General features: G+C 37.7%; 3 protein-coding genes and 2 pseudogenes across 4 annotated transcripts; 4 read left to right on the forward strand and 1 right to left on the reverse strand.

Moving 5' to 3' along the window:
• Positions 1–1,317: 1,317 nt before the first annotated feature.
• LOC132167537 (benzyl alcohol O-benzoyltransferase pseudogene) lies at positions 1,318–2,309 on the forward strand (annotated as a pseudogene).
• A 1,685-nt stretch (positions 2,310–3,994) lies between these two features.
• On the forward strand, positions 3,995–4,573 carry LOC132167530 (benzyl alcohol O-benzoyltransferase pseudogene; annotated as a pseudogene).
• Positions 4,574–5,246: 673 nt separating this feature from the next.
• On the forward strand, positions 5,247–8,905 carry LOC132176828 (BolA-like family protein). The gene is made up of 3 exons (XM_059589351.2): positions 5,247–5,632; positions 7,385–7,452; positions 8,436–8,905. The coding sequence occupies exons 1-3, from the start codon at positions 5,306–5,308 to the stop codon at positions 8,587–8,589; spliced, it is 549 nt and encodes a 182-aa protein (XP_059445334.2). The 5' UTR covers positions 5,247–5,305; the 3' UTR covers positions 8,590–8,905.
• A 3,078-nt stretch (positions 8,906–11,983) lies between these two features.
• On the reverse strand, positions 11,984–19,629 carry LOC132189693 (P-loop containing nucleoside triphosphate hydrolases superfamily protein). 2 transcript variants are annotated; one of them, XM_059604464.2, is made up of 7 exons: positions 18,747–19,623; positions 18,328–18,639; positions 17,892–18,175; positions 15,425–16,456; positions 14,618–14,786; positions 14,119–14,276; positions 11,984–12,455 (listed from the first exon to the last, which is right to left on the reverse strand). In XM_059604464.2, exons 1-7 carry the CDS (start codon positions 19,348–19,350, stop codon positions 12,213–12,215), a joined length of 2,802 nt encoding a protein of 933 aa, XP_059460447.1. In that variant the 5' UTR covers positions 19,351–19,623; the 3' UTR covers positions 11,984–12,212. The 2 variants fall into 2 exon arrangements, with proteins under 2 accessions (XP_059460447.1, XP_059460454.1); XM_059604471.2 differs by lacking the exon at positions 11,984–12,455 and having other exon boundaries at positions 14,184–14,310; positions 18,747–19,629.
• Positions 19,630–19,941: 312 nt separating this feature from the next.
• On the forward strand, positions 19,942–24,729 carry LOC132167653 (TatD related DNase). The gene is made up of 8 exons (XM_059578667.2): positions 19,942–20,152; positions 20,255–20,328; positions 20,528–20,609; positions 20,895–20,945; positions 21,967–22,067; positions 22,845–22,998; positions 23,122–23,352; positions 24,363–24,729. Exons 1-8 carry the CDS (start codon positions 20,027–20,029, stop codon positions 24,480–24,482), a joined length of 939 nt encoding a protein of 312 aa, XP_059434650.1. The 5' UTR covers positions 19,942–20,026; the 3' UTR covers positions 24,483–24,729.
• The last annotated feature ends 160 nt before the right edge of the window (positions 24,730–24,889 follow it).

A 24,889-nucleotide genomic window follows, 5' to 3' on the forward strand; every position in this document is an offset into this window, starting at 1 on the left:
AATGGCAAGACTTTCTATTTTATTGTAAAAATTACAAACTTAGGCCTTTACTTGTCAGAGGGGCAAATCTCTCAAGATTTTTGGAGACAATTTTTCTTATTTTATTGTTAGAAAGAAGATATTTACTCACCCGTGCAAGTTGCAAGGAAGTATAACAGTATGATTAAGAGTTTAAGAGGAAGGGAACAAGGAAAGGGTAACGGAGGGAATTGGAACTGAATGGAATAAATGGGGTCATTTCTTTTCTTTTGTTTAGATGTTTAACAGTTTAAGATAAAGAAAGGAATATAAAGGAGACATATATAATATGATTCAACTATTATGTCTGTTTTTTAATTTGTGTTTTTGTTATCTTTTTGGCATGAATTTAATTTAGGGTCTGTTTGAGATTGCGATTTCAATAAATGCGATTTTAAAAACCTCAGTTATGAGAACTATTTCAAATATTGCATCCATATACTCTACATTCAAACATTTGGTCTAAGGGGAATTGAATGGAATAATCTGCTTGCACATAAACCCTCTTTCAGATTTTATTGCTAGAATACAAATTATCCAAAGAGATTGGTCTTCTCATTATGGCTTCTCAAACACAACATTAAGTTGTAGGTACATGTCTACTTTTTCGGTAAGTGAAATAAATTCATTGATAAGAGGAGAACCTAAGTATAGAGGAAGTAAGCGATTGAATATATAGTCAATTAATCAACAAAAGAATGAAAAGAAACATTGTCAAACGTGTTAGACCACTCATGCAACATGAATAATGATCCAAAATAACTTTCATGGCAATCCAACATGCCACCCCTCAGAAAGGAGGCTTAAGACACCCCTTAATATTTTTAAAATAAATAATATTAATGAGACATATGAAATACGTTGTAGTTGCATGTTTATTGATTTAACGTGGTACTCTATTAAATTATTGGACAGAACATTAATAAAAGGACCAACTATGATTATCAGATGTTCCATAAGTACCATTTACCATACTTTTAAAACCAAGAGGTCCATTTGTTTTTGCATTAAGTTAAACAACATGTAACTATAAAGAATTTAACCCCTAGCTAGCTAGTAGTACTTGTGGGGGGGTGGTTTTTGCCTTTTTGGAAGAGCTTAATTGAAGGATTCAACCACATAAATTGTCAACTAAGCTGGAAGAATTGTGTCTAAAAAATGCACGTTATCAAATCAAAGTAAAAAAAAAAAAAAAAAAACTCTTAAAACTTACTAAAGCTCATAAAACGTACTTCACAACTATCTAAATTAAACATCTACTTGCCCTTTTGTTGTGTTGATTGGCAGGTGATACGTCTCAAGTTTGGTGGATTCATCTTCACCCGGCCCTACGCCTTAACCACACAATGAGTGATGCTATTGGGCTGGTTCAGTTCATGATGGCTATGGCCGAGATGGCGCATGGTGTGCGTGCTCCATCTATCCAACCCATGTGGCAAAGGCACCTACTCAATGCGAGAGACCCAACAAGCGTGACGTGCACACATCGAGAGTATGACGAAGTGGCCAACACTAAGGGCACCTTCCTCTCACTTGACGACTTTGCTCACCGCTCCTCCTCCTTCGGCCCTATTGAGGTGTCTACCCTCCGTAGATTCATGCCACGTCACCTGAGCCAATGCTCCACATTCGAGATAATCACCGCCTGCCTTTGGCGTTGTCGTACCATAGCGCTCCAACATGATCGTGATGAGGAGGTGAGCCTGAAGGCAACAAATTGAACCCTCCGTTACCGACTGGTTACTATGGTAATGTTTTCGTGTACCCCGCGGCGGTAACAACCTCTGGGAAGCTCTGTGAGAATCCATTAGATTACGCTATAGAATTGGTGAAGAAGGCGAAAAACGAGGTGACAGAGGAGTACATGCGATAATGTGCTGATATGTTGGTGAACAGAGGTCGACCCCACTTCACTATGGTGCGATCTTTCGTATATAGTGTCAGATGTGACACGTGCCCGGTTCAGAGAGGTGGACTTTGGGTGGGGCATGGCAACTTATGGTGGACCAGCAAAAAGTGGGGCGGGAGCGGTAAGCTTAAGCTTTTACGTACCTTATAAGAACAGCAAGGGAGAGGATGGGATTGTAGTCCCAATTTCCTTGCCTGCTCCAGCCATGGAAAGATTCATCAAGGAGTTGGATTGCTTGTTGACTGACAAGCCAATAATTAGTGGCCTGAAAAAATCAAAACTTCGAAGCCAATACGACTCAAATGTGTTGAAGAGTGGATGTAATACAGGCATTATATATATGTGTGGTGTGCTTTTTCTAACCTTTCTTGCAGTCTTATGATGAAGACTTCGATTTTCTGGTCAACAATATGTGAATCTTGCTAGGAACAAGGTATTTGCCTCAAAGTTGAAGAACCTCCAAAAGTCGATGAATGTTGTCAATCCTAGCAAAAAAATAAATAAAATTCAGCCTTTCTTCTACCTTTTTGGGCCAATCACTTCTTGAGGGGTAGCTGTGTAAAAGCACAGTTCTTGCATTGAAGCTTACTTCTTATAAGCTAAGTTGACATATAAAAACGTCTTCTATGTGAGAATACTAAATAACATTTCTCTTCGAGTTGTCAAAAAGAAGAGTACATGCAGTCATTAGCTAATCTAGTACTGGTGGGTGATTAAGGGCCAGCCCGACCTCATTGATTGTGGGTCCGTTGCACGTACCTTATGTTGGATATCACACGTACAGGTTGTTTAGAGGTGTACTTTGGGTGAGGCATGGCGGCTAATGGTGAGCCAGCCAGCCAATGGCGTGCCCCTACCTTCCCCAGAGTGGCAAGCTTTTATATTCCTGTGAAGGACAACTGCAGAGAGGATGGTATAATGGTGCCAGTTTGTTTGCCACCGACAAACCTTGGAAAGATAAAGATTCATCAAGCCAGTTCGAGGCCGGCAAACTTCTAAAATTTGAACCCATTTTACCCACTTCGGTTATAAATTAAGAGGGACTCAAAATTTGCTGATGAGAGAATGGAATTAGGGGAGGGGGGAATTCAAGTTGGACTTGTGTCAGAAGAATGTTTATAAGACTATATGGGTTAATTCTAACCCAATCAATTTAATTAAATACGTCAAATCTTTTATCCTTAATCCTCAAATTTCATTTTAGATTCATGTTTGGTTTGTCGATCATGTCCAAAATTACATGTCTTTAATGTATGGCACATGTCGGGTTCATGTTGTGTCGAAAATATGGATATTAAAGTATATAAGTCAATCATAATCCAATCCATTTAATTAAACAAGCTAGTCTTCTCAACACTAATTCTATAATTTTGTATTGAATTCATATCAAATTCACGAGTCATGTCAAAAATTATCAACTCTAAATGAAAAGTATACACACTAGCGGGTGTTTCTGACGAGGCCTTACCAACAGTATTATGTAAGAGAATTTGGCTGATCATAAGTCAAAGGAGCTAACAAACATGAAACAACAACAACTATTAAATAAGAAAATATGTAAATCAGAAATTAATCACTGAAAGTAACGTAACACACAGCTTCTAACAATCGTGAATGACTCAATTAATACTCTAACAATGATAGGACGGCAATCTTCACGACAGGCGGCAGTGGGTACGTAGCTGACTCCCACAAAACCTTCTATAACCATGTGATAAGATTTGTGTGGACGACGATATTTATCTAAATCTTTGGTTTGCAATTAAAAAACAGAGAATATATGTAGAAAGTGACATTTGAAAATAATTTTATTTAATTTCAAACAATATATATATATATATATATATATATATATATATATATATATATATATATATATATATTGTCGCGATCACAGCTGATTGCCAACCATATTGATTCCTATTTTAAATTATAGTTTAAGTTATATGCTTTCTTCCACATCTCTCTCTGTAAATACCACTTCGAAAATCTATCATAATGCACACTACCACAACCAAATTAACTTCCCTTTCTTCCTAATTTGATCAGACCTCCCATTCTCTAGGCATGGCAGGAGCAACAACTAGCTCTCTAGTATTCTCAGTGCGAAGGTGCAAACCGGAGCTGGTTGCTCCGGCTAAGCCAACACCCCATGAATTCAAACAACTCTCTGATATTGACGACCAAGAGGGCTTTCGATTTCATGCCCCAATGATACAAATCTACAAATATAATCCCTCAATGCATGGGAAAGACCCTGTCAAAGTCATTAGAGAGGCACTTGCGCAAACGCTAGTGTTTTACTACCCCTTTGCCGGCAGGCTCAGGGAAGGGCCTGGCCGGAAACTTGTAGTAGAGTGTACTGGCGAGGGTGTTATATTTATCGAGGCCGATGCTGATGTTACTCTTCAGCAGTTTGGTGATGCTCATCTTCAACCCCCATTCCCTGTATGGAGGACCTCCTTTTTCATGTTCCCGGCTCCGGAGAGGGATCCTTTTTTGAAAAACGGAATTCTTAATTTTATCAAACACTTAATTATATTTTTAAAAGTTACACACTTTAAAATTATTATTTGTAAATGGCATTTTTTTGATATTGTAAACCTTATTTTTACCTATAAATAGGACATGTCTCTTACTAATTAAAAATAATAATAAAATATTATTTAAAATTTAAAAAAATAAAAAATTAATAATAATGGGATGGCTGAAAACCTCATCTTCGCCAAAGGGGTGGCCGGCCACCCCATTTTTGTCCTAAGGGTGGCCGAACCACCCCAAGGGCCAAATAAATAAATAAATAAAAAAATTGTAGGGTTTGCCTTCGACCACCCCTAAGGGCAAAAAAATATATATAAAAATAAAATAAAATAAAATTTGTAAGGTTTGCCTTGAGGGTGGCCGAGGGCTCAAGGGGTCGCTTCGGCCACCCCATACTGGCTGGCCACCCCAAGAGCCAAATTAAAAATAATAAAAAATAAAAAATAAAATAAAATTGTAGGGTTTGCCTTGGTCGGCCATCCTTTATGGCCAAAATGAGGTATTAGCAATTTCATTATTTTTTTATTATTGTAAATAATATTTTTTTTTTTTTTTTTTTAATTAGTAGACACATGTCTCATTTATAGCCATAAACTTGATATTTTTATAAATCCTAGCCAAATAATCTCTTGTTCATTTTGGACCAGAAATGATCAAAATTTTTATTTTTTTAGCTTTTAAATTTTTATTTTTTGACATGTCCATAAAAGGAAGAGAGTTTCGAATTAGTAACTTCGCTTCACGATAACTGGTTCATAGCGATTGAACTAGTTTTTTAATCTATCGAGCTTTGTTATCGGCCCGTGACATTTGAACAAAGTAAAGTTCCGAAGAACAATGGCCACCAAGACGCTGATGGTGCGTCCGTACGTCTTTGGAGCCTCGTCACGCGCCGCCAGCAGTATTTTCCTCCGACAAGCTCAGCAAACAAAACCCTTTGTCACTGCGGTGCGATTGGGGAGTAGAACGCGCGCCACGTGCAGCAAACTCCGAGTTCGTAATGATGGTAGTGAGAATATTAGTATTGGAGAAGGTTATGGGTATGGAAGATCATCCGGATTCGGGTTTGGTCCGGTGGGTGGTCGGAGGTTCAGCACGCGAGCCACGCACGTGAACGATGCTGGGTCCATTGACTCGCCACTCATGCAGTCCATGGAGAATAAGGTAAGCATAAGCAACGGCTATCCCTAGAAAGTTTATATATTTGATTATGGGTATTGTGGTTTTATTGTTTTTGTTTCCGGAAATGAACTAGAAAGAAGAAATAACAAGCGCTGCTCGATTTTGCTTTGGTGATTGAAGTATTTGGGGCTTAATAGGATGGAATTATGTTCTGTTTTCTTGGGTTATCAATATTTAAGATTTAGAATTAGATTCGTTTTGTTGTCCTCCATGTCTGTGTTCAATCAAAACACAGAGCTTTTTTTTTTTTTTTTTTTTTTTTTTTTTTTTTGAAATGGGTTAAATTAGTCATGAAGTTCAATATAAATGATTATCGGGCTCTTTTTAAGAATGGGTAGTGGCGAGCAATTGACCAACATTTGTTGGTGAAGGGGGGTAAAAGAGCCAATGGTGTTAGAATGAGCAATATGTAAAAGATTTACTGAAGAGAAGAAGTTGTCTCTATAGAATAGAGAACAACAAGAAATGTCTCTATAAGTCTCTTTATCCTGATCAAGCAAATACTCCAGTCTGAACATGTTAACTATCACCAAGAACAGACAATCTCGTTTGAAGGTTATCACAATGAAATGAGTCACTTATTTGGTCTCTTCTTCTCTAGTTGGCATTCCTTTCCATATCATCGCAGCTGGTATATCATTTTCCAAAATGATCTGGAAAGTTTCCTATTGCAATTTGCAATCTTCTCAAAAGCACGCAAGCCTATTGTTCAAAGTTAAGGCCTGTTGTCTTGCCTAGAAGAAACAATAATGATGTTGGAATGGCATCTCCGTTTAGGCTATGGATATCCATCTGAATCGAATTTCTGGTATAAAAAACTGCTAGCATTATACTTCATCTCATTGAATGCTGCCATCATGATTTATTGCGGAGGTCAGAGGGAAAGCAATAGCAGGATGCAGAAAAAAATATTGCACTCATCTTCTGGGGGAGGGGGAATTGTTCAAAGTTAAGGCCTGTTGTCTTGCTTAGAAAAAACAATAATGATGCTGGAATGGCATCTCCGTTTAGGCTATGGATATCCATCTGAATCGAATTTCTGGAATAAAAAACTGCTACCATTATACTTCATCTCATTGAATGCTGCCATCATGATTTATTGTGGAGGTCAGAGGGGAAGCAATAGCAGGATGCAGAAAAAAATATTGCACTCATCTGCTGGGTGAGGGGGAATGGGTACTGCGCATGTCTGTGAGAGCGAATGAAGGGGGAAAAAGTGATGTCACTGTCCACGGTTGAAGATCAGAGAGCAAAGAGGAGGATGCAGAAATTACATTCACACCATCAAGAGTTGGCGATGTGGATGGTTATGTTATTTATATATCCATTGATGTTGAAGGGTGATACAAATATTACAACATTTGAACTTGCTGTAGTAAGTCACAGAAAAAAATGGAAAGTGCATGTTGAGTACTGAATGTGCCATTTTTTCATGTTGTGTGAAATCCTTACATGGAATACTCATCTGCAGGAAAAAGAAATAATAAGAAGAAATGAGAAAGAAAGAAGGGAAGAAAACAACGATGAAAGAGAATTTATGGCAATCTGGTCCTTTGTTTTAGATATTCCAATGTCACATTGCGAAATTCAGATTACTTGTCTTCTTTTAAGTTAGAGACCCCATTATAGCCTGTAATACCTGTTTCTAGTCCAATCTGGAGTTGATTCTGCTTGTCCACCTTCATTCAAAAGCTATTAATTTTTCCTCTAATATGTTGCAATTTGCCTCAACAGATCAAGGAACATCTCAATGCAGATTCAGTCACTGTAAAAGATGCTTATGGCGATGGTCGGCATGTCAGGTAAGCTCATGTTCTTACTGGCTTATGTTTATATGACAAGAAGAAATTAAATGCATGATGCATCATGAACCATCTTCATTCGTTGCTTTTATTCTTTTATCAAACAAGTGATATATCACTTCTAATATATTTAGTGATGGAATCGCCGGGTAGTATGATTAGTGGCAGCTCCCAATATTCATTGTTGTATGTATGATGTTATACTAATGTAGCTGCTTATCCAAACTAATCTGTTATTAATGACAACATCCAACTTTCCAGGTGTTTTAGTGATGCTATGCAGCTAGCACTGCAGTGTTCCTATAGTGTCATGATAATTTTCTTCGAAAAAAGAATTTGAATGAATTGTTGTAGAGGCCATCACCCGGGTGTTGAGACGTTTGAAGAAAGAGTTTCAAAGTACCATTGTACTTCTGAAAATGATTCTTCATGAATATATATTATAATGCTGCCAGAGCAGCATACACGATAGTCTTCTAGGAGACTTTCCCCTCCAGAGCATTCGTAGAAGCCTTGTGTTTCCATATTGATGCAAACTCTTGAAAATGATTGACCCTTTCAGCATTTCTCTGATACACTTTGTATTGTCCAAATGCACTTGAGAAAATGATAATGTATTAACTATCAGTTGGTTAAAATGAAGCCATGCAGGTTTATATATATATTTTTCAGTTCAGTGAAGTTGTGAAGCCATATCCCCATGTCACCTTTTCACGGCTACATATTTTTCTCCCCAGTTAAGTCTGAATTCATGTGCATAATGCACCTTATGCTTGCTTTAACTTTTTCTTTTTAAACGTCAGGAATCTTCTGTATGTAAGTTCTGATATCCCTTTCTGTGACCATCAGACCATTTGGATCACATATGGCATGTTTAGTGCTCTGTGCTCATCATCTAATGTATTTGCATTTTAGGTCTGGCCTGAAAGCTGACATATTTAAATTTAGTTGCTAGATTGATTTAATCTGCCCTGCACTTGCAGCATTGATGTTGTCGCTTCAGCCTTTGAGGGACAGTCTGCTGTTAACAGGCAGAGGATGGTGTACAAAGCCATCTGGGAGGAGCTTCAGAGCACTGTGCATGCAGTTGACCAAATGACTACAAAAACTCCCACCGAAGCAGCAGCTGGAAAATGATGAAAGCCTTACAATAAAGCCTAGTTGGAGGCTAGACTCCCCTTCAATGGATTTCCCAGTAGTATGTCTTCAGTGTTGCCTGTTGGAGTCACCATCTTCATCTGCACTCCATTTATCTGAATAGCTTGTAGTTGACAGGATTCTTTGTTGTATTAATTGTTAGTCTCCCTGAATGGGGTGGTGAACTGGTGATTCACCCTATATTTTGTTTTTTGGGATTTTGCTTTCTTTTTTTTTGGGTTTAATCCTGTGTCAATTTGTCATTGGACTTGCACAATTGCGAAAGATTTCTTGAGAGAATATTTTGAGGGATTTGACTTTGAAGCCTTAAAATCCAGTCATACTCCAATAGAGCCGAAAGGGAAAAAAAGGTTTCCAATGATGATGTGAATTTCAATAACTCTATTTGCATCGTTTACAGTACCAGTGAAAAGTAAAAACCGATACGTATCTTTGTGAAAAAAATGAGAAAAATTATCTTTCTTTGTTTTCGTAAATAATGTGCTTTCCTACAGAAAGAGTAGAGAGACAAGACGTTTGACTTTATGTAGATTATTAAAATAAAAAACTACATGAATTAATTGGAAAAAAAAAAAAAAACAACTCTTTTAAAAGGGGACCTACGGCTAAAGTTTTGAGGACAAAGTTTTCCTATTAACTCGAATTTTGAAATTTTACCTAAATTTTAATGCATTCAAGCATCAATTTCCTCCCAATTGAGTTTTTTTAAAAAAACACAAATCAATCCAGTCTACCAAATTGTGCAGTCATATATATATGTGTGTGTGTTCATCATTTCATGTATTTCCACATTTTTTCCTTGACGGTATGCATATACACATGTATGATGTCTAAAATGTTTTAACGGGCAAGAAAATACTTGGGTATTACTGCTTTTATTATAATTTTCTTACAAATGGACTAAGCATAAATAATTAAGTATTGTCAGACATTAACTAAATAAATTGACAAATCAAATTTTTTGCTTAATCATTTCACCAATTATGAACTGTCACATCAATTTGTAATAAAAACTATAGTACCCCTAACAACACTCTAATAATGTCAGCCTTAAATGACTTCAATTAATATATTTGTTGACATGGTTTTAGTTAGACTACCGTTTCTGCTTTACTTGTAGACGAATTAATACTCTCGCTTTCCTTTTTAGAACAATGACCAGTCATCACCATTGTCATCGTCCTTATATTACAACCACAACTTGGAAATGTTTATGCAGATAGATTTATATGAAGAGTTAAGATCATGCAGATGATACAAACAAGAAATAAAGATGTGCAATTACAGATGTAAGTCACTTTAAACCTTCTGTTCTTCCATAATAGATGAAAACAATATAAGTACATTGCTGGAGTCGCAAATTAGTAAGACAAAGAACATTTGAACTATATTAATTAAGACAATGAAGTTAATAAAAGATGAAACTCATTTGTTGCTTTCCTAGGCAAACAACAGAAGTGTTTTCGTGTTGATGGAACACCAAAAAGATTACCAGAAAACTAAGCTGAAGTGATTTATAACTACCAACACCCTGGCTTCAGTTTGGAATCTTCACCTTTCCATGCACTTGGTGTTTTTCTGAACATATCATGACAAGACCTATGAGGATCACTGTCGGTGTGCTCATTGTGTCGATGTGATGGGCCAGAAGGTGGAATTGGTGCTGCTTTTGGGACGGATGCCAACAATGGGTAATCAAAATTGGCCATTTTTTGAGGATGGTTATTGCTCTTGAGGTCTTTATTGTGGAGGTTTAGATCATGGAATCTGTAGATTGCTCCGTATCCTATATGGGGGGCAAGGAAAATAAGCAGGAGAAGAAATGGCACAAAGTGTTTAGAAGCCATGAGAGAAAGATTTGGTCCCATTATAACTGCTATGACTTATATATACTGCTGTAATATATGTGAGAAGTCAAAGAAAAGATGGGTTGATTTGGTACGTTTGTCAAGGAGGTTGAAAATACAGAAAAAGAAAAAGTTTATAGTTGAAGTTGTATCAAACTATGTCAAAAGTCTTGCACTGTAACGGATGCTGATAGAGAAAAAGGTCAAAAAGAGAGCTGAATTAATGTGGTTTTGTGGGGAGGGTAACAAGAGACAATTTGGAGTATTGATTGAGGCAGAAACGGGTTTGCAAGGCTGCAGGCAGCAAGAGGAGAAAAAACAGTGTTGGGAGAATCTCATTAATAAGTTTGTTACCTTATATTGGATGACATCTCTCTCTCTCTCTCTCAGAGGGGGTGGGGGCTGACTTCTGCCTGCACGAAATAGGGTACCTCTTACCCAATCAGTTTCAGAGTAACTTACCCCTCAGAAAGGTCGGGGTTTTCATGTGACATGAGTAATTGATAGAATGGAAATAAATTCATCAGCAGCAATGGCATTAAAGTCTACATATCATTTCTGTGTTTGTTTCAAATAAATATCAATTTATTAACACAATTTTATAGAAGAAGGGAGCATCTTATCGAAGTCTTTGCTATAAGTGTTTTGAAGATAGAAAAGAAGCGAAGAATTTAATTTGTCTTCTGTTCTAATGCTTGCTTCATTAATGGACAGGGAAAGGATTTAAAACTGCCAGAAAATTATGAAAACAGTTTCCAATTCTCCTCCTAAACCTAATAAAACTTTCTCTGTATAGTTGGTAATATTCGAGAGAGTTTTGCGCAATTTTATTAATAACATAGGAATCCAATTATATTACATGATTCTAATTATCGTAAATCTGCTCGCAAAATACTTTGACGCATTGCGTATGAATTTTCCTGAAACCACTCTCGATTGTCTCTTATGTTTTATTTATTCTTTTCGAATTAACATTCTACACAATTAAGTTTGATTCAATTCATTTGTAGAATCTTAGCAACACAATTAACATTTTTGGTAGCTTGGGTTTTTTTTTTTTTTTTTTTTGCTAAAAGGAAAAAAATCAAAAGATATCCTTCACATTTATGATCCACTCAAGCTAATTTTGGAAGTTTGTTAAATCCATTTTGACTTTTGGTAGTTTAACATTAATAATAGCGCGTTGCTAAGGATACAGCTTTTACTTGAAGTCCCTTACGAACTGATTTATCAATCCATGTGTCATTTATCACGACAACCACTATATAACTAAATTTTTATCTGTCAAATTTTGTTGCTCAACTTTTTTCACCATGAAGATGCTGCTACTTGAGTTTATAAGAAAATTATAGTAAAAATAGTAATACCCCCAAACATTTTTCTACCTATTATAGGCTTCCCATGGCTAGTGAAAAAGTGATGTGATCCTTGGTCTGGTACATCATCATCAAGAGATTTCACTAGCTAATGGTAATGATGGTTATATATATATAACCATCTCTTCCCTGCTATTTGATGCACTCAAATTGTATACAAATCAGGAATTGAAAATGTGTGTTGTTTATATACAAATTAATCAATGGATAGTTACGCAACTATAATACATTTTTCTGTGGACCAAATGGAGGCCTGCTGTACATGAATTAAGATGGAAATAGATGCTGACAGGAAAAGAGAGCAGGCATCTGCATTTCAGTTGTTGTGCTTCAGAATAATCACCAGTCGAAGAATTATGTAGAGAAACCCCATGCAAATTTAACTGATGGAGGGCAGCATTGGGTTCATGCCAAGTCCAGATCCCCCAAAACTGCCAGGCTCTGCATGCTTCACCCTACCAAAATAGCGGATATGACGCAACAGCCTTGCCAGGAAGGTGTTGTGGCATATTGTTGAGCTATCACACACAACTGCTACATGTTTGCGTGCCCTTGTTATGGCGACATTCATCCGCCTACTGTCCCCAAGGAATCCGACCGCTCCTAAAGTGTTTGACCGCACCTAATACAAGATTGAAACAAGCACCATATATCAGTAGGTTATACAAACATGAGTAGAGAAAAAATTTCAGTACAAATATCTTTTGAGAAGACTTTTTAGACAATATCAAAATTAGGGCCTCACCGCTCCGCATAGAGAGAGCACCGATGACCAAGGAAGTGATTTAACAATATGCAAATAGCGATCATCTAACTGTATTTAAACAAACAAAGCCAATCCACATTATTTTTTTGTTCTTAACAAGATTCCAATCTTCAAACTTTTCCTAAGGCTGCAGTCCAAACTAAAATCGAAAAGGCAACGTTTTAAGGCGTCTTAACCTGCCAAATATTATCCCATGATAAGAATGGGCATCAACCAGACTATCTCTTCTCAACTTCAACATATTCTATCCTATTCCCCACCTGTAAACTGGTGTGGCTACGATAAATAGAAAAGAGAAGCAACTAATTCCAATTCAGTCATGAATTTCTCTGCAAACCTAAGATTCTATTTTTTGAATCTTATGAAAGGCATCCAAATTCGAAGCAATAGATCTGTCCTTATGCAAAGCAATGAAATACAAGTCAGAGATCTTTTGAGCAACCTCTCCACGCCATATATCATGCTAAAAGCAGACTTGACAAACATCACGAATTGCAAATTTGTATTACTCGAAGAAAACTCCCAACCACCACTTATCCCTTTGTATAAACCCAACCATGAAAACATTTTAATTAGAGTGAAGCCACCCCCTACGACAAAAATAACTTCTTCCACCCAGCTGATTGCCTCTATATCCTTTTCTATAATTCCATTCCACAATACTCCAAGTGGCAACTCAGGTATGTTAGGGGCAAAGCACTCACCTTATAGCCCAGCTCCCCTACTCCTTTGACCTCCTCCACTAGTACACGATTAGCTGTACCAACTTGAAGGGAGTATTGTCAAGAACTTAATTATGCTTAGCAACATTTAACTCTTATCTATAATTCTCATATGTTTTTTTTTGATAAGTAATAATTCTCATAGTACTGTCTTATCTATAATTCTCATATGTGGAGGAGTAACGCTAAAAGGAAGACTCATGTCCTCCTTGTGTCCTCCCAAAATTGATGTGACTTTTAAAATCAACATTAGATTTATGATAGATGATTATTGGATTTGATACAATGGTAGTTTTAAAAGTCACGTCAATTTTGGGAAGCACAAGGAGGATATGGGGTCTTCTTTCTAGCATTACCCTAGGTCATGTCACCATCCATGGACAGTACTAGTCACATTTATGTTATTACTCCGAAAGAACTAGTCAAAGCTATAATTGGAGATTCCTAGAATTACTTAAATAACTGTCTCACCTAGTAAGTAACCAATGTAGGCCAATTTAAACACCTTCACAATCCTCCCACCCAATATAAAACAAATTTTCTGGGGTGTCATAGGTCATCTATAACAGTTAAATGTTTATTACTTCTTTCACTACTCTTGTTCGAAAACACCATAAAACTGATTTGGCATTCCAAAATATGTATATTTCATTAAATCTTTTGAGACAAGTAAAATTGAAAACTAGGTAAAGCAGCATTTATTTCCTGGTAGAAGATGAAGTATAAGGTTTCTGAAAGGTGCGTAAAAAAGGGAAATACTACTCATTTACTTCAAACATTAGCTGAAAAAATCATACCATTGATATAATTACAGCATCAGCCTCCCGTCCTTGAAAGCTATCAATTGTCGCAACCTCAACACCTGCAGCCTCTGGAAGCTCATCAAGCTTATCCCTCAGGAGTTGTACTTGAGCTACATAAGGAGATTGTACTGCAATAGCTTTTGGGCTAACACCTGCCCAATTGATTTAAAATCAACATGAATTTACCTAGTTACCCAGAAAGGGAATACATAAGGGAACCAGAAAAATCAATCAACCAGTACAAATGGGGCACATAATTATTTTACCTAACATCGCAAACTTGCCTTTAAATCTTAGGTTCATTTAAGTTAAGCCATCAGGCATGAATGTATAAGAAGGATTACAGGGATTTCAAATGATAATTTGCAAGTTTGAGTATTTCTCATACAAAATGCACAGCTTCAGTAAAAAATGTGTCTCAAATAGTTCATCATACAACTGAGTCTAAGATAACAACGAGAGTAGAGGAATATATTAGCACAAAATCACTTACCAGAATAAATCAAAGAAAAGACATGTTGCACAACAATATCCGCTTCCCCTTCATTGTAAAATGAGCCTGTGCCAGCTGGATCTAAATGTTCTTCACAACCAACTGACAAACTTCCATATGGCATTCTAGTATCAAGCAGCAGCAGTGGGCATTGGGTTATCCAGGTGGGCTGCATCAATTTATAGATTTTTTTTTTTACGATTAATCGAAATTTCATTAAAATTGAAAAACGCAACTCAGATATACAGGAGAAACACCTAGGTAGAATTTATAGAAAAAATATTAAGATGGTACTTTGTACATTAAAAGTAAAAAAGATACAAGGACGAAACTAAAACAAACAAGGTAAAAAGCCTCTTATCAACAATAATTTTGGCAATGACGCAATCAAAGGCTTTTAAGAGAACTTAATAGTCCACATGGTATCATTTGCGGTTCTAAATCACTTTGTATTAAATGAAAGGTTTATGCGCATAATATGTGGATTTTCAAAGAGAAAAAAAAAAAAACAGAGGAAGCTTGTGATAAGAAATTTCTCAAGCTTTAATTAATTTTAAAAAGTCCACAAGCACTTTGAGAAACCGAAACCAGTGCGTACACCATAATAGATCGAAAACAGGAAACATGGCTTAACCTAAGTGCTGTTCATTCAGCTGAGAGGTCAAACACAAGCACAAGATGATGGAAGAAGCTCAAAAGGATTCAAAAATCAAGACGCATTTCATTTAGCAGCTATATGCCTGAATTGAAAAATCTCCAAAAATAATGTGAAAAATGAAAGGAAGAGATCAGGGATGGGTATGATACCTTAACAAATGGAGAATCTACAAGAAGATGAGAAAAGACAGTCGAGGAGGACTTCAATGATCCATCATACATTTCTTTTGATGCCCAACTGGAAATTGCATCATTCATACGATACTGTGTTGTTAACTTGGTGGCAAGAATTCCGTCATGCAAAGTCACAGCTCTCTCCAGCAGTGATATTCCAAGACCACCTTCTAAGGCTTTTCTAGATAGAATCACTGGAGCGAGCTGGCATTGGTCACCAGCAAGAATACAGCGCTTTCCCTGCAATATTGAGATCCAGCAAGACGGTTCAATTGCCTGGCCTGCTTCATCTATAACAACCAGGTCAAACGTATCCAGCCTTCGAACTAATGGATCAGATGCTCCAGTGTTGGTGGCAAGAACAACTTGAGCACTGGATAGTACTTCCTTCACAGTCTCCTTTTCCTTCTTCTTTAGTGTCTTCCCCAGCTGTTTTAAGAGCTGGCGTATGCCAGCGGCTAAAGAATCATCCTCTAAACAGTGACTGAGGTCCTTTCTTAGATCTGACTTCTTCCTTTCAAACTCTGCCTGAAAACTGGAAAGCTTAGATTTCACAATTTCAGCCAAAGACTTTGATGCCACAGTTGTAGATATACGTGCTGGATTGCCGACCCGCACAATGTCCAAACCAATATCTGATAGTTTTTCGACCATGTTGTCAACAGCTGCATTTGTATGTGCAGTCACAAGCACTCTTTCACCTCGTTGAACAGAAAGTGCTATAAGTTCCTTCAGCAAACATGTCTTTCCAGTACCAGGTGGCCCTTGGATTATCAATAGTGGTCGCTTCTTATTCAAACCTAAGGCAATTGTTCTTTCCTGTGAATCATCAAAAGTTCCAGTCATCAACACTCCGTCCAATTCTTCTTCATCCCAATCTGCCAAATTATTCTCCTCCAACCATTCAACATCTTCCTTGTCTCCAAATAGGGTAGCTACAACTGCAATCGAAGGATTTTTCTTCCACAAACCGTTCTTTTGAAGCAGCATCAGGGCTTCACAATTGCGCTACACAAAATAAAATTATAACAATGCAGTAAATATGTAAGTTAAACTGCATGAGCACCATAAGGGGAAAAAAAAAAAAAAAAAATGTAGAAACCAGAAGAATGAGAACTTATTCCAGTTGGAAAAAAGAAGTTGATCAATGCATTCATGTAGGTCGCATGGATGAAGACACCAAGAATCATTTGCTTTTGTGCCTATGCCTTATATAGGTAGTATATATTAGGGCTGAGCGTCGGTCGGTAATGTTGGTTTCGGTAGAAAAATTGTATTTTCGCTTTTCAAACCGACAATGTCAATAAAGTCTGTTATTTCACCAACTTATTCCACCAAATTTTATTTTATTTCGCATTTCGAACCGAATGGCGGTCGGTAAAGTCGGCTGAACGTCGGTCAATAAAGTCGGTTTGGTTAAAAAACCTCTTCCGCCTACCGAACCGAAAAATTCAGAATAAAAAAAATCATGCCGCCTACCGTCCTCCATCTAGTTGGTAACGGTAGGTGTCGGTCAAAAGTTGGTCAGAAGTCGATTAGTCGGTAATTTGCTCAGCCCTAGTATATATCCTATTAGCTCATTAGAAAGTTAATCTCATGGAACACCTTTGGGAAGTTTTGAGGTAACATCTTTAATATACTGAAAAAATAATTGTCCACATCATAATTTATGCAAAACTATATGGACTCATGACTGCTATAAAAGTAATAATGGTAGCATAAAAAATTACTAACAATAGGAAAACAATGAAGCCAAGCTATTGATGAGAAAATATGAAATTTCAGCCCGACATCATTTAATTTTAAACAAATTTTATTTTCTTCAAGGAACAAAAACAAGCTTATCATTTCTTATATTTCAAAAATTTTGTAACCATAATAGTCTTCATTGTCTCAATTTCCATGTAAGCTACAGCATTATTAACATAAATACACATTCTCTAATCTCTATGCATGTCAAGGTCTAATGCAGACACAGAAAGAGTAATGGGATATCGTCATTGCAATATGCATTCCTTGTAGTTCTCTCACTCAGGGAGTCAGGATCGTCACAACTCTATCTGGAGATGTAATGGGATGTAGTTTCTGGAAAGTTCCAGCAAAAAGACTAGCTCTAAATCCTAAGAATAAGAAAAAGCATGGCTTTCTTCCATAACATTCCCTTCGCTGCTAGAAATGAAGATTGGCAAAGTTTTATAACATTTTCAACAATATTATCAGAGAAAAGTGGGCCACTTTGAATTCAAACAAGGTAAAAATAAAAAATATATATATATAAAAATAAAATAAATAATAAAACAAAGGTAGCCCTGTCACGTGCTGTTTCAGGTTGAATTTCTGAAATTGCAACTCAAAATGCTGTTGGGCTTTCAAGTAATATTTGCCTTAAGAAACAATAAAAGAGAAGGGATAAATTTAAGAAAGCAGCCATTCGTGGACGTACCTCATATGTGAGAGTATCAGCCAATCCGTGGATACGATCAATGCGCACGCTCTTGCCAAAGAGCTTTGAGAAGGTGGGATCGCCATGACGAGACTCTAGAGCTACACTGATGCTACATCCATCCTCCCCGAGGTTGTTGACAAACCCTTGCATGCAAGAAGTTGCCACTGCACCCCTGCTATCACATGTTCTCACACAAACCATGTCTCCGGGAGAAAGGGTGGTTGGTGGTAACCGGTGGTGCCCCTCAACCCTGAACAATACCAAATGCATTCCACCTAATCCTGCTTACAAAGTCCAATTCCATCCTCCTAAGATAACAAACTCCATGAACTTGAGGGTAAAATTGAAAGCTGCTATTCATTAATTCCAATTACTTGACATATAAACAATTAAGAACATGTATATGAGCATGTGTATATATGCACTAAGAGACCTGTAGATGTGCTGACAGCATTCAAATTGCAGATGGTGTCACAGAGTTCTTGCTGAGCCTGGCCATGTCTAACCAAGAACTCGATGGGTTTGGAAGAATCCGAAGTCTCGTCCGGTGTGGGAACAGCATCCAACTCCTCCTGTGTGAACTCCAATTCAACATCCCTTTCTAATCGAAGCAGCTCAGACATTCGATTCGTGAACTCATCAATCCTGCTCTGTATAGCCTTGGCCTTCTGCAGGTCCATCCCTAACACACCTTGCACATTCTTCTTCGGCTGCACCACCTTCCTCGCCATCTCCCTGTGCTGAGCTGAAATCACACGCCATCGATTTCAGCCAACTTAAGCAGAAACTGATTTATTTTTTCGGAGTTTCATGCTTAGAAATTGGAAAAGAGAGGGAGGGAGGGAGAGAGACCTGAACTGGCGAGCTCCTTGAGGAGCTTCCACGACTCGGTTTCCGACCAATTCTGGACGAGTGACTTCCGCTGGAGGTCTTGGAGAACGTCCCGGAGCTCTCTCTGGAAGTGGTCGAAGAGAGTGGGATAGTGAGTTCCGGCCTTCAAGCAAAGGGCCTCGAGACCGAGCGGCATAGGAACAGCGTTGAGGTAAGGCTGGGCCTGGATCACGAACGTGAGGCCCGGGCCCATCCGCTGCCGGAGCTCCGGGAACTCCCCCTGCGCCTCCGCCAACGCGAAGTCCGACGCCATGGCCTTCATTCCCTCTCGAATCCACCCGACCACGCTCTTCCCCAGCTCCCTCCGCCCCAGAGGGTCCCCGTTCTCGTTCAAACCCCGCACGCTCTTCGCCGGGAACGCCTCCGCCGAATTGCCTCTGAGGATGTCCGGCTTGCTCTTTCTGTTGCTGCGAACGCCTCCTCTTCTCTTCGTGGCGGCGTCGTTTCGAATGAGCTTTTGGTTGAAGAGGCAAGACAACTGCGGCACAGGCACCGCATTGTGGCAGAACCGCAGACTGAAGCTGCTCGGTAACCTCTCGCATAAAAAGCATGACTTCGCCTCCATTAATCAATTTCTACTTCCTATTTCCCAAGAAGCGAAGTCATGTTGAGCGGCAGAGTCCCCCCCACCCCCGAAATGGCACCTCTGGAAACTTAGATATAGTGGAGAAAAAGCGAGATATTTCGGTCCAATTTGCTTAATCAGCATTCCAAGAGGAAAGTTTCACTGTGAGCCGCTAACTGAAATGGCAACGAGGTCGTTATCTCGTGGCAATAGAATGGCGTCCGGGGATACCCAGAGACGTGTTGTGATTGGCTGCGCTTGATTCTGTGGCCGGGGCTGCCTCTCCCGCTGACTGGCTGCTGGGCACACCAACGTGTTCTATTACTGTTCTGTCCTTCCTTTGTTCGTGGTTATTCTTTTTTGTGGAGCCGAAGATTTTGAACGTTATAGTCCCAAGTTCAAGCTTCGCAATACGTGTTCCTCCCTCCGCCATTGAAATAAAGCAATTCCCATTTTCTTTCGTCTTTCTTTTTTCTTTTTGGAATTTAAGAAAGACGAATAAAGACACAAACTTTACCAAGAAGTGGGCTGGGCCAGAGAGATTCGGATTTTGGGTTTTGGTTTGGGCTCCCGGTATTTTGGGACCTACGATCCGCAGTGGCAGTAGCGTAAGTGCTGGCATGGTTGGAAGCGGTGAGGTGAGAGGCACAGAGAGAGAGAGAGAGAGAGAGAGGCAATGATGAAATTGTTCGACGCACACTGTCACCTTCAAGACCCAAGAATATTGAGTAAGGCGCCCCAGCTGATTGCCAAAGCAATCGACACTGGAGTTGTTCGCTTTGCCGTTAATGGCGTTTCCGAGGTACACAAGCACCCATTTTGTTCTGTTCGTTTTTTTCTTTCTTTTTTTCTTTTTAGCTGCTTGTGGTGGCACTTTTCTAGTTATGGCGTGTTGTTCTTGCAGAAAGACTGGGATTTGGTGAAACAGATGGGTGAGAACTATCCTAGTGTGATCCCTTGCTTTGGGCTCCACCCCTGGTAAGAAATTTGTTACTTGATTGATTGATTGCTTCCTGTTTTTGAAGAAAATGTTAATCCTTTGTTGATGACCCAGAAGCGTTAGACCGTACGTTTGTGTCTAATTATGTTATATCGACCATTTAAGTTTGTTGTTTCTGCTTAGATAATGCGTGAAACTCCTAGGCCTTCACTTTAGCTGATGCTCTTTATATTGCAGGTATGTTGCGGAGAGGACTCCCAACTGGTTCAACATGTTAAAGGAGTGCCTTGAGCGCACTCCCTCTGCTGCTGTTGGCGAGGTCATTCTCTCTCTTCCCCTTCCTTTTGCTCTTTTTTTTTTTTTTTTTATTTACATATGTAATTTTTTTTTAATGGGAAAAATATTGTCAAATTTAGGACAGGGATTCATGAAGGAATTTGTTGCTTCCTTGGTCACTTATACCGGTTTAGTAAGCTTTTGGTTTAAAAATATATATTTAGCTAAAAACATGCATTTTTAGGCATATTGGTTCATATAACATAATTATTGGTGTAACACTGTAACTATAGCTAAAAACATGCATTTTGAACTTTTTTCTTTTCAGATTGGTTTGGACAAAGGTTCACGGGGAAAAGAGATTGATTTCACAGATCAGGTTTTGCTATCCCAAATACTTGTTGCTCAATGCTTCTGTAAGTTTTTCTCTCTTCATGGGTCTAGATGTTTCTCATCCTTCGCTAAGCTGAAATCCATGAGTGGTTTATTTCTTCTTTTTTTCAATGTTAGGCGTACCAGAACAAAGGGCCAGTCTGAGTCCCTCTCATACATGTTTTGCCATAGTTAACTTATCCTCTCAAATTGACAACTTAATTTTATTTCTTCTTAGTGGAAAGCACATTGGATTTACCTCTATGCAGATTTAATTTTTGTTTGGTCCAGCACACTTGTTTTGAGGTGATGCTTGACGGAGTTCTTCCCTGTGTATTTTTACAAGTCTCTAACACCCCTCAGTGGAGCGTATGGATTGGTTGTTGATAACTATTATTTGATGGAGGGGCAGACCTCCTTTTCCAAGTAGTTATAATTTTTGTAATTGATTCAAACTTGTATTAATATAGGACAAGATTGCCTTTTTTACCACAATTAGTGGTATCTGTGTTTAAGGATTTGTTCAAAGCTTAATTAGTTTAGGATGCAAATTGCTCCTGGAATTTCTTGAATTATTTGCATTTCATCATGCCACTTTTGATGGTTTCTGAGTAATTTATAACATATGGATGCCAACACCCGCATACAAACAAAGATACACATACACAGGCTTTATAACTCATCACCATCAAAACTCCGAATTCACAAATATTACCTAGATTAGTAGTTTATGTATCCCTTGAGCTTCCAATTCAATGACACAAAATATTTTTTACTCTGATCTTGGCATGTGGATGCAATCATTTTAGTGCTTGTAAAAAGGCCAAAGATAGATTTTATTTTTCTTCTAATTTAGTGATTCCTTGCATCATCGTCTGCAGTTTCTATCTCGAACTATCTGTTGGATGACTAAAAGTATTGTTTCTTTAATTTTTTTTTTCTTTTTTCTGAACTTTTTGATACAATATAAATTGTTTTGTTTTAGTGATGGCTACTGGAATGTTTATTTCTAAATTTATTTATTCCAGATTGATGTATTTCGGCAACAACTTCTGCTTGCAATAGAGTTTAAAAGACCAGCATCCATCCATTGTGTTCGTGCATTTGGTGATCTTCTTAAGATAATGAAGTATGCTCCGTAATGATATTTCTATTCGTATGTACATTTTACTTCAGGATTATTAGGAGGATAAAAGGCAAAAAGTTATATGGTGTTAACCAATGGGATTTAAAGAGATTATTGCAGTCCTTGATTTCTGGGTCAGGTCTCTAAAATACAAATCAGAGAGATGCATTAGTTGTTTCATAGTGGTTTCTTGAATGGAAACAGGTTTTCATGCTGAGGGTTTTTACTCTTTTTTTTATTTTGGACTTGTGGTTTGGAGATTGCATTTGCAAATTTTTATTTTAGGGACATTATACTAACTCCCCCCCTCCCCTTTTCCTCGCTCTTCCTCCTCAAAGTTACACCCAAATTGCAATATCCCCCAAACTTCCTACTTTTAAAATTGGCTGTACACCAGCATGTGGGCATTGGATCGGGGCTAGGAGCATTTGCTTTGGGCTCTTCTAGGTTGTTAGGACCCAAATTGGACCTGTTTGTTCATGATCTAATATCAACTAAAAGTCTTCTGATATTTGTGCTTGCAAGGAGGTGTTGTGTAGCCTTAAAGGCATTTGGCTTCTTAATAAATGGGACGTGGCTATTCTTCTAAAATTCTGCTTTAAGATGTTTTTATGACTTATTGTTTCTTTCTGCATTTCTCCTATGATAATTTCAATCCTATTGTATAATAACCAGATAAAGTTAGGCTTGAAGCAGTTCAAATCTTGATGTAATTGTAGCTTGTACCACTCTATTTTTCACAATCACTTGCCCTCTTTCCTTTTAATTTTATATCTTCAGATCCATGGGACCTTTTCCTGTTGGTGTTATTCTTCATTCATACCTAGGCTCGGCTGAAATGGTACCAGAATTTGCCAAGCTTGGCGCTTACTTTTCATTCTCTGGATATCTTATGTCCTTGGAAGCAAGAAAAGCAAAGAAAATGTTAAGGACAGTAAGTTAATCTCATTTCAATTTTTCCTATTAAAAGAAGAGGAAAAAGTTAAGGTTGATGAGTTCCTACAGCTTAAATATTCCAAATGCAGAAAATTTTAGGAAGTCCAATTTCCTTTTGTAGGTACCCTCTGAAAGGATTTTATTGGAGTCAGATGCACCTGACGCACTACCAAAGTCAGAACCGGATTCACTGTTTATGGTCGACGGAGACCCTTCCATCCCCGAAGAGCTCCAAGGGCATGGGGGAAATTTAATTTCAAATGCTGGAACTTCTAGTAATCTGTCCCATGCTGTAAGAGATGCATCAACACTGCCAAAAGAGACAATGAATCATCCAGCAAACATTCAGAATGTACGCGCCCCTTGCTTTGATCCTCACTCCTTGAATGCACTAGTATATTGCAATTCTGTCTTCGTACAATAGCCATCTTTTTTTTGACTGGTTAATTACCTGTTCTTAACAATAGACCAAATTAATTTGTAATTTTTGGCTTGCTTCCTTGCAGCTTGACACATGTAGAAGTAGAAAAAATGACAAGGGTGTAAAAAGGCAGAGTAGATAAAGACTTACGTTCTATATAAGTTAAAAACTACAAAAGCTTTTTGACAGTTAGCGAATTAGAGATTCATGAAGTAGGATTGGGCCTATTCCCAATATTTGGTGGTAAGATACATGCATATTAAACTAATGTGGATAATTACAGTAAATTTGTAGGAATAGAAAAAAAAAAAAAAAAAAAAAAAAAAAAAAAAAAAAAAAAGATCCATTTCTATTACTTTGGATATAGGATAGAAGGGAGTACAAAAAACAATCTCTCTCTCTGTCTCTCTCTCATGTGTTGATTTTGATGGTCCTTGAAGCAGTTGAATGATGAGAGCATTTTTCGGTCCAAAAAATTACTAAAGCTATGCTGATAATGTATAAATCAGAGGCGGAGGGTGAGGCCACTAGTTCAATCCTATTTGGGATATTGAGTAGTGTTTACCTATCAAAAAAATCATGTATACTACCTAGGACATGCTTTCACTTCACTTTCTGAGGGTGTTTGGAATAAATAAATTGTGTTTTGTTGTTGTACAAGTTACTAGTGCTAAACATGGATTATAGGTGAAGTTGAAATAAAGAAACTTTTTTGGGCTTCATGAAATTACTTTGGGTTGGCAATCATGGCTCTTCCATAATAATGTATAGTACTAGAACTTGCTTTCACTTCACTTTTTAGGGTAATTCTTCCATTGTGCTGACCCGAGGCTGTCTGTTTGATTTTTTTCTTTCTGTGATATACTCGGTTAAAGTAAATATATGACTCTCAAGGTTAAAATAGTGTCTTTTTTTTTTTTTTTTTTTTATGTTCCTTGCAGGTGCTCAGATATGTTGCATCCTTTCTTGATATGACCAAGGAAGAACTTGCAGAAATTAGTTACAACAACGCAGTGCACCTGTTCTCTTTTGATGGTTCAAAACTACTCCAAGAAAATTAATTACAGTTTATCATCCTATACAAGCACTGGGAACAGAGTTTTTCCTGTTTATTTGTTTGTTATCTACAATTACACAATACTCTGTAGCACTTTCTGGATTTTTATACAAAGTTAGTATTGCTTCTCAAAATCAAATTATCTGCAATACTATTGGGTAGTTTTACCTCATTCAGAACTTCCAAAGAACGCAAATAATTATTTCTTCTCAAAAAATCTTATAAACGTGTCTTGGACAAAGGATTGTATGCCTGGGCAGAAAGAACATGCTTTGGGTAGATTAATTTGGAGTAATTCCATATAATACACCAATATTTCATTAAGTATTTTATTATGCTGATGTGGCATTGCTAATCTATCTTTGATTTTTTTATTTTTTTTAACAAGGGTTGATCCAAAAGGTGAATTGG

Source organism: Corylus avellana, chromosome 2 (genome assembly GCF_965113065.1).
Source record: "Corylus avellana chromosome 2, dhCorAvel1.hap1.2, whole genome shotgun sequence".
In the NCBI taxonomy this organism is placed as follows: Eukaryota; Viridiplantae; Streptophyta; class Magnoliopsida; order Fagales; family Betulaceae; genus Corylus; species Corylus avellana.

Coding starts and splice junctions, on each gene's coding strand:
- LOC132189693 (XM_059604464.2), bottom strand. CDS start 19,350: ATGGAGGCGAAGTCATGCTTTTTATGCGAGAGGTTACCGAGCAGCTTC. Junction 16,457..17,891: donor CTGATACTCTCACATATGAG/GTACGTCCACGA, acceptor TATTTTGTGTAG/CGCAATTGTGAAGCCCTGAT. Junction 14,277..14,617: donor CTTTTCTTTGATTTATTCTG/GTAAGTGATTTT, acceptor TCAATTGGGCAG/GTGTTAGCCCAAAAGCTATT.
- LOC132176828 (XM_059589351.2), top strand. CDS start 5,306: ATGGCCACCAAGACGCTGATGGTGCGTCCGTACGTCTTTGGAGCCTCG. Junction 5,633..7,384: donor TGCAGTCCATGGAGAATAAG/GTAAGCATAAGC, acceptor TTGCCTCAACAG/ATCAAGGAACATCTCAATGC. Junction 7,453..8,435: donor GGCGATGGTCGGCATGTCAG/GTAAGCTCATGT, acceptor CTGCACTTGCAG/CATTGATGTTGTCGCTTCAG.
- LOC132167653 (XM_059578667.2), top strand. CDS start 20,027: ATGATGAAATTGTTCGACGCACACTGTCACCTTCAAGACCCAAGAATA. Junction 20,946..21,966: donor AGATTGATTTCACAGATCAG/GTTTTGCTATCC, acceptor TATTTATTCCAG/ATTGATGTATTTCGGCAACA. Junction 22,999..23,121: donor CAAAGAAAATGTTAAGGACA/GTAAGTTAATCT, acceptor TTCCTTTTGTAG/GTACCCTCTGAAAGGATTTT.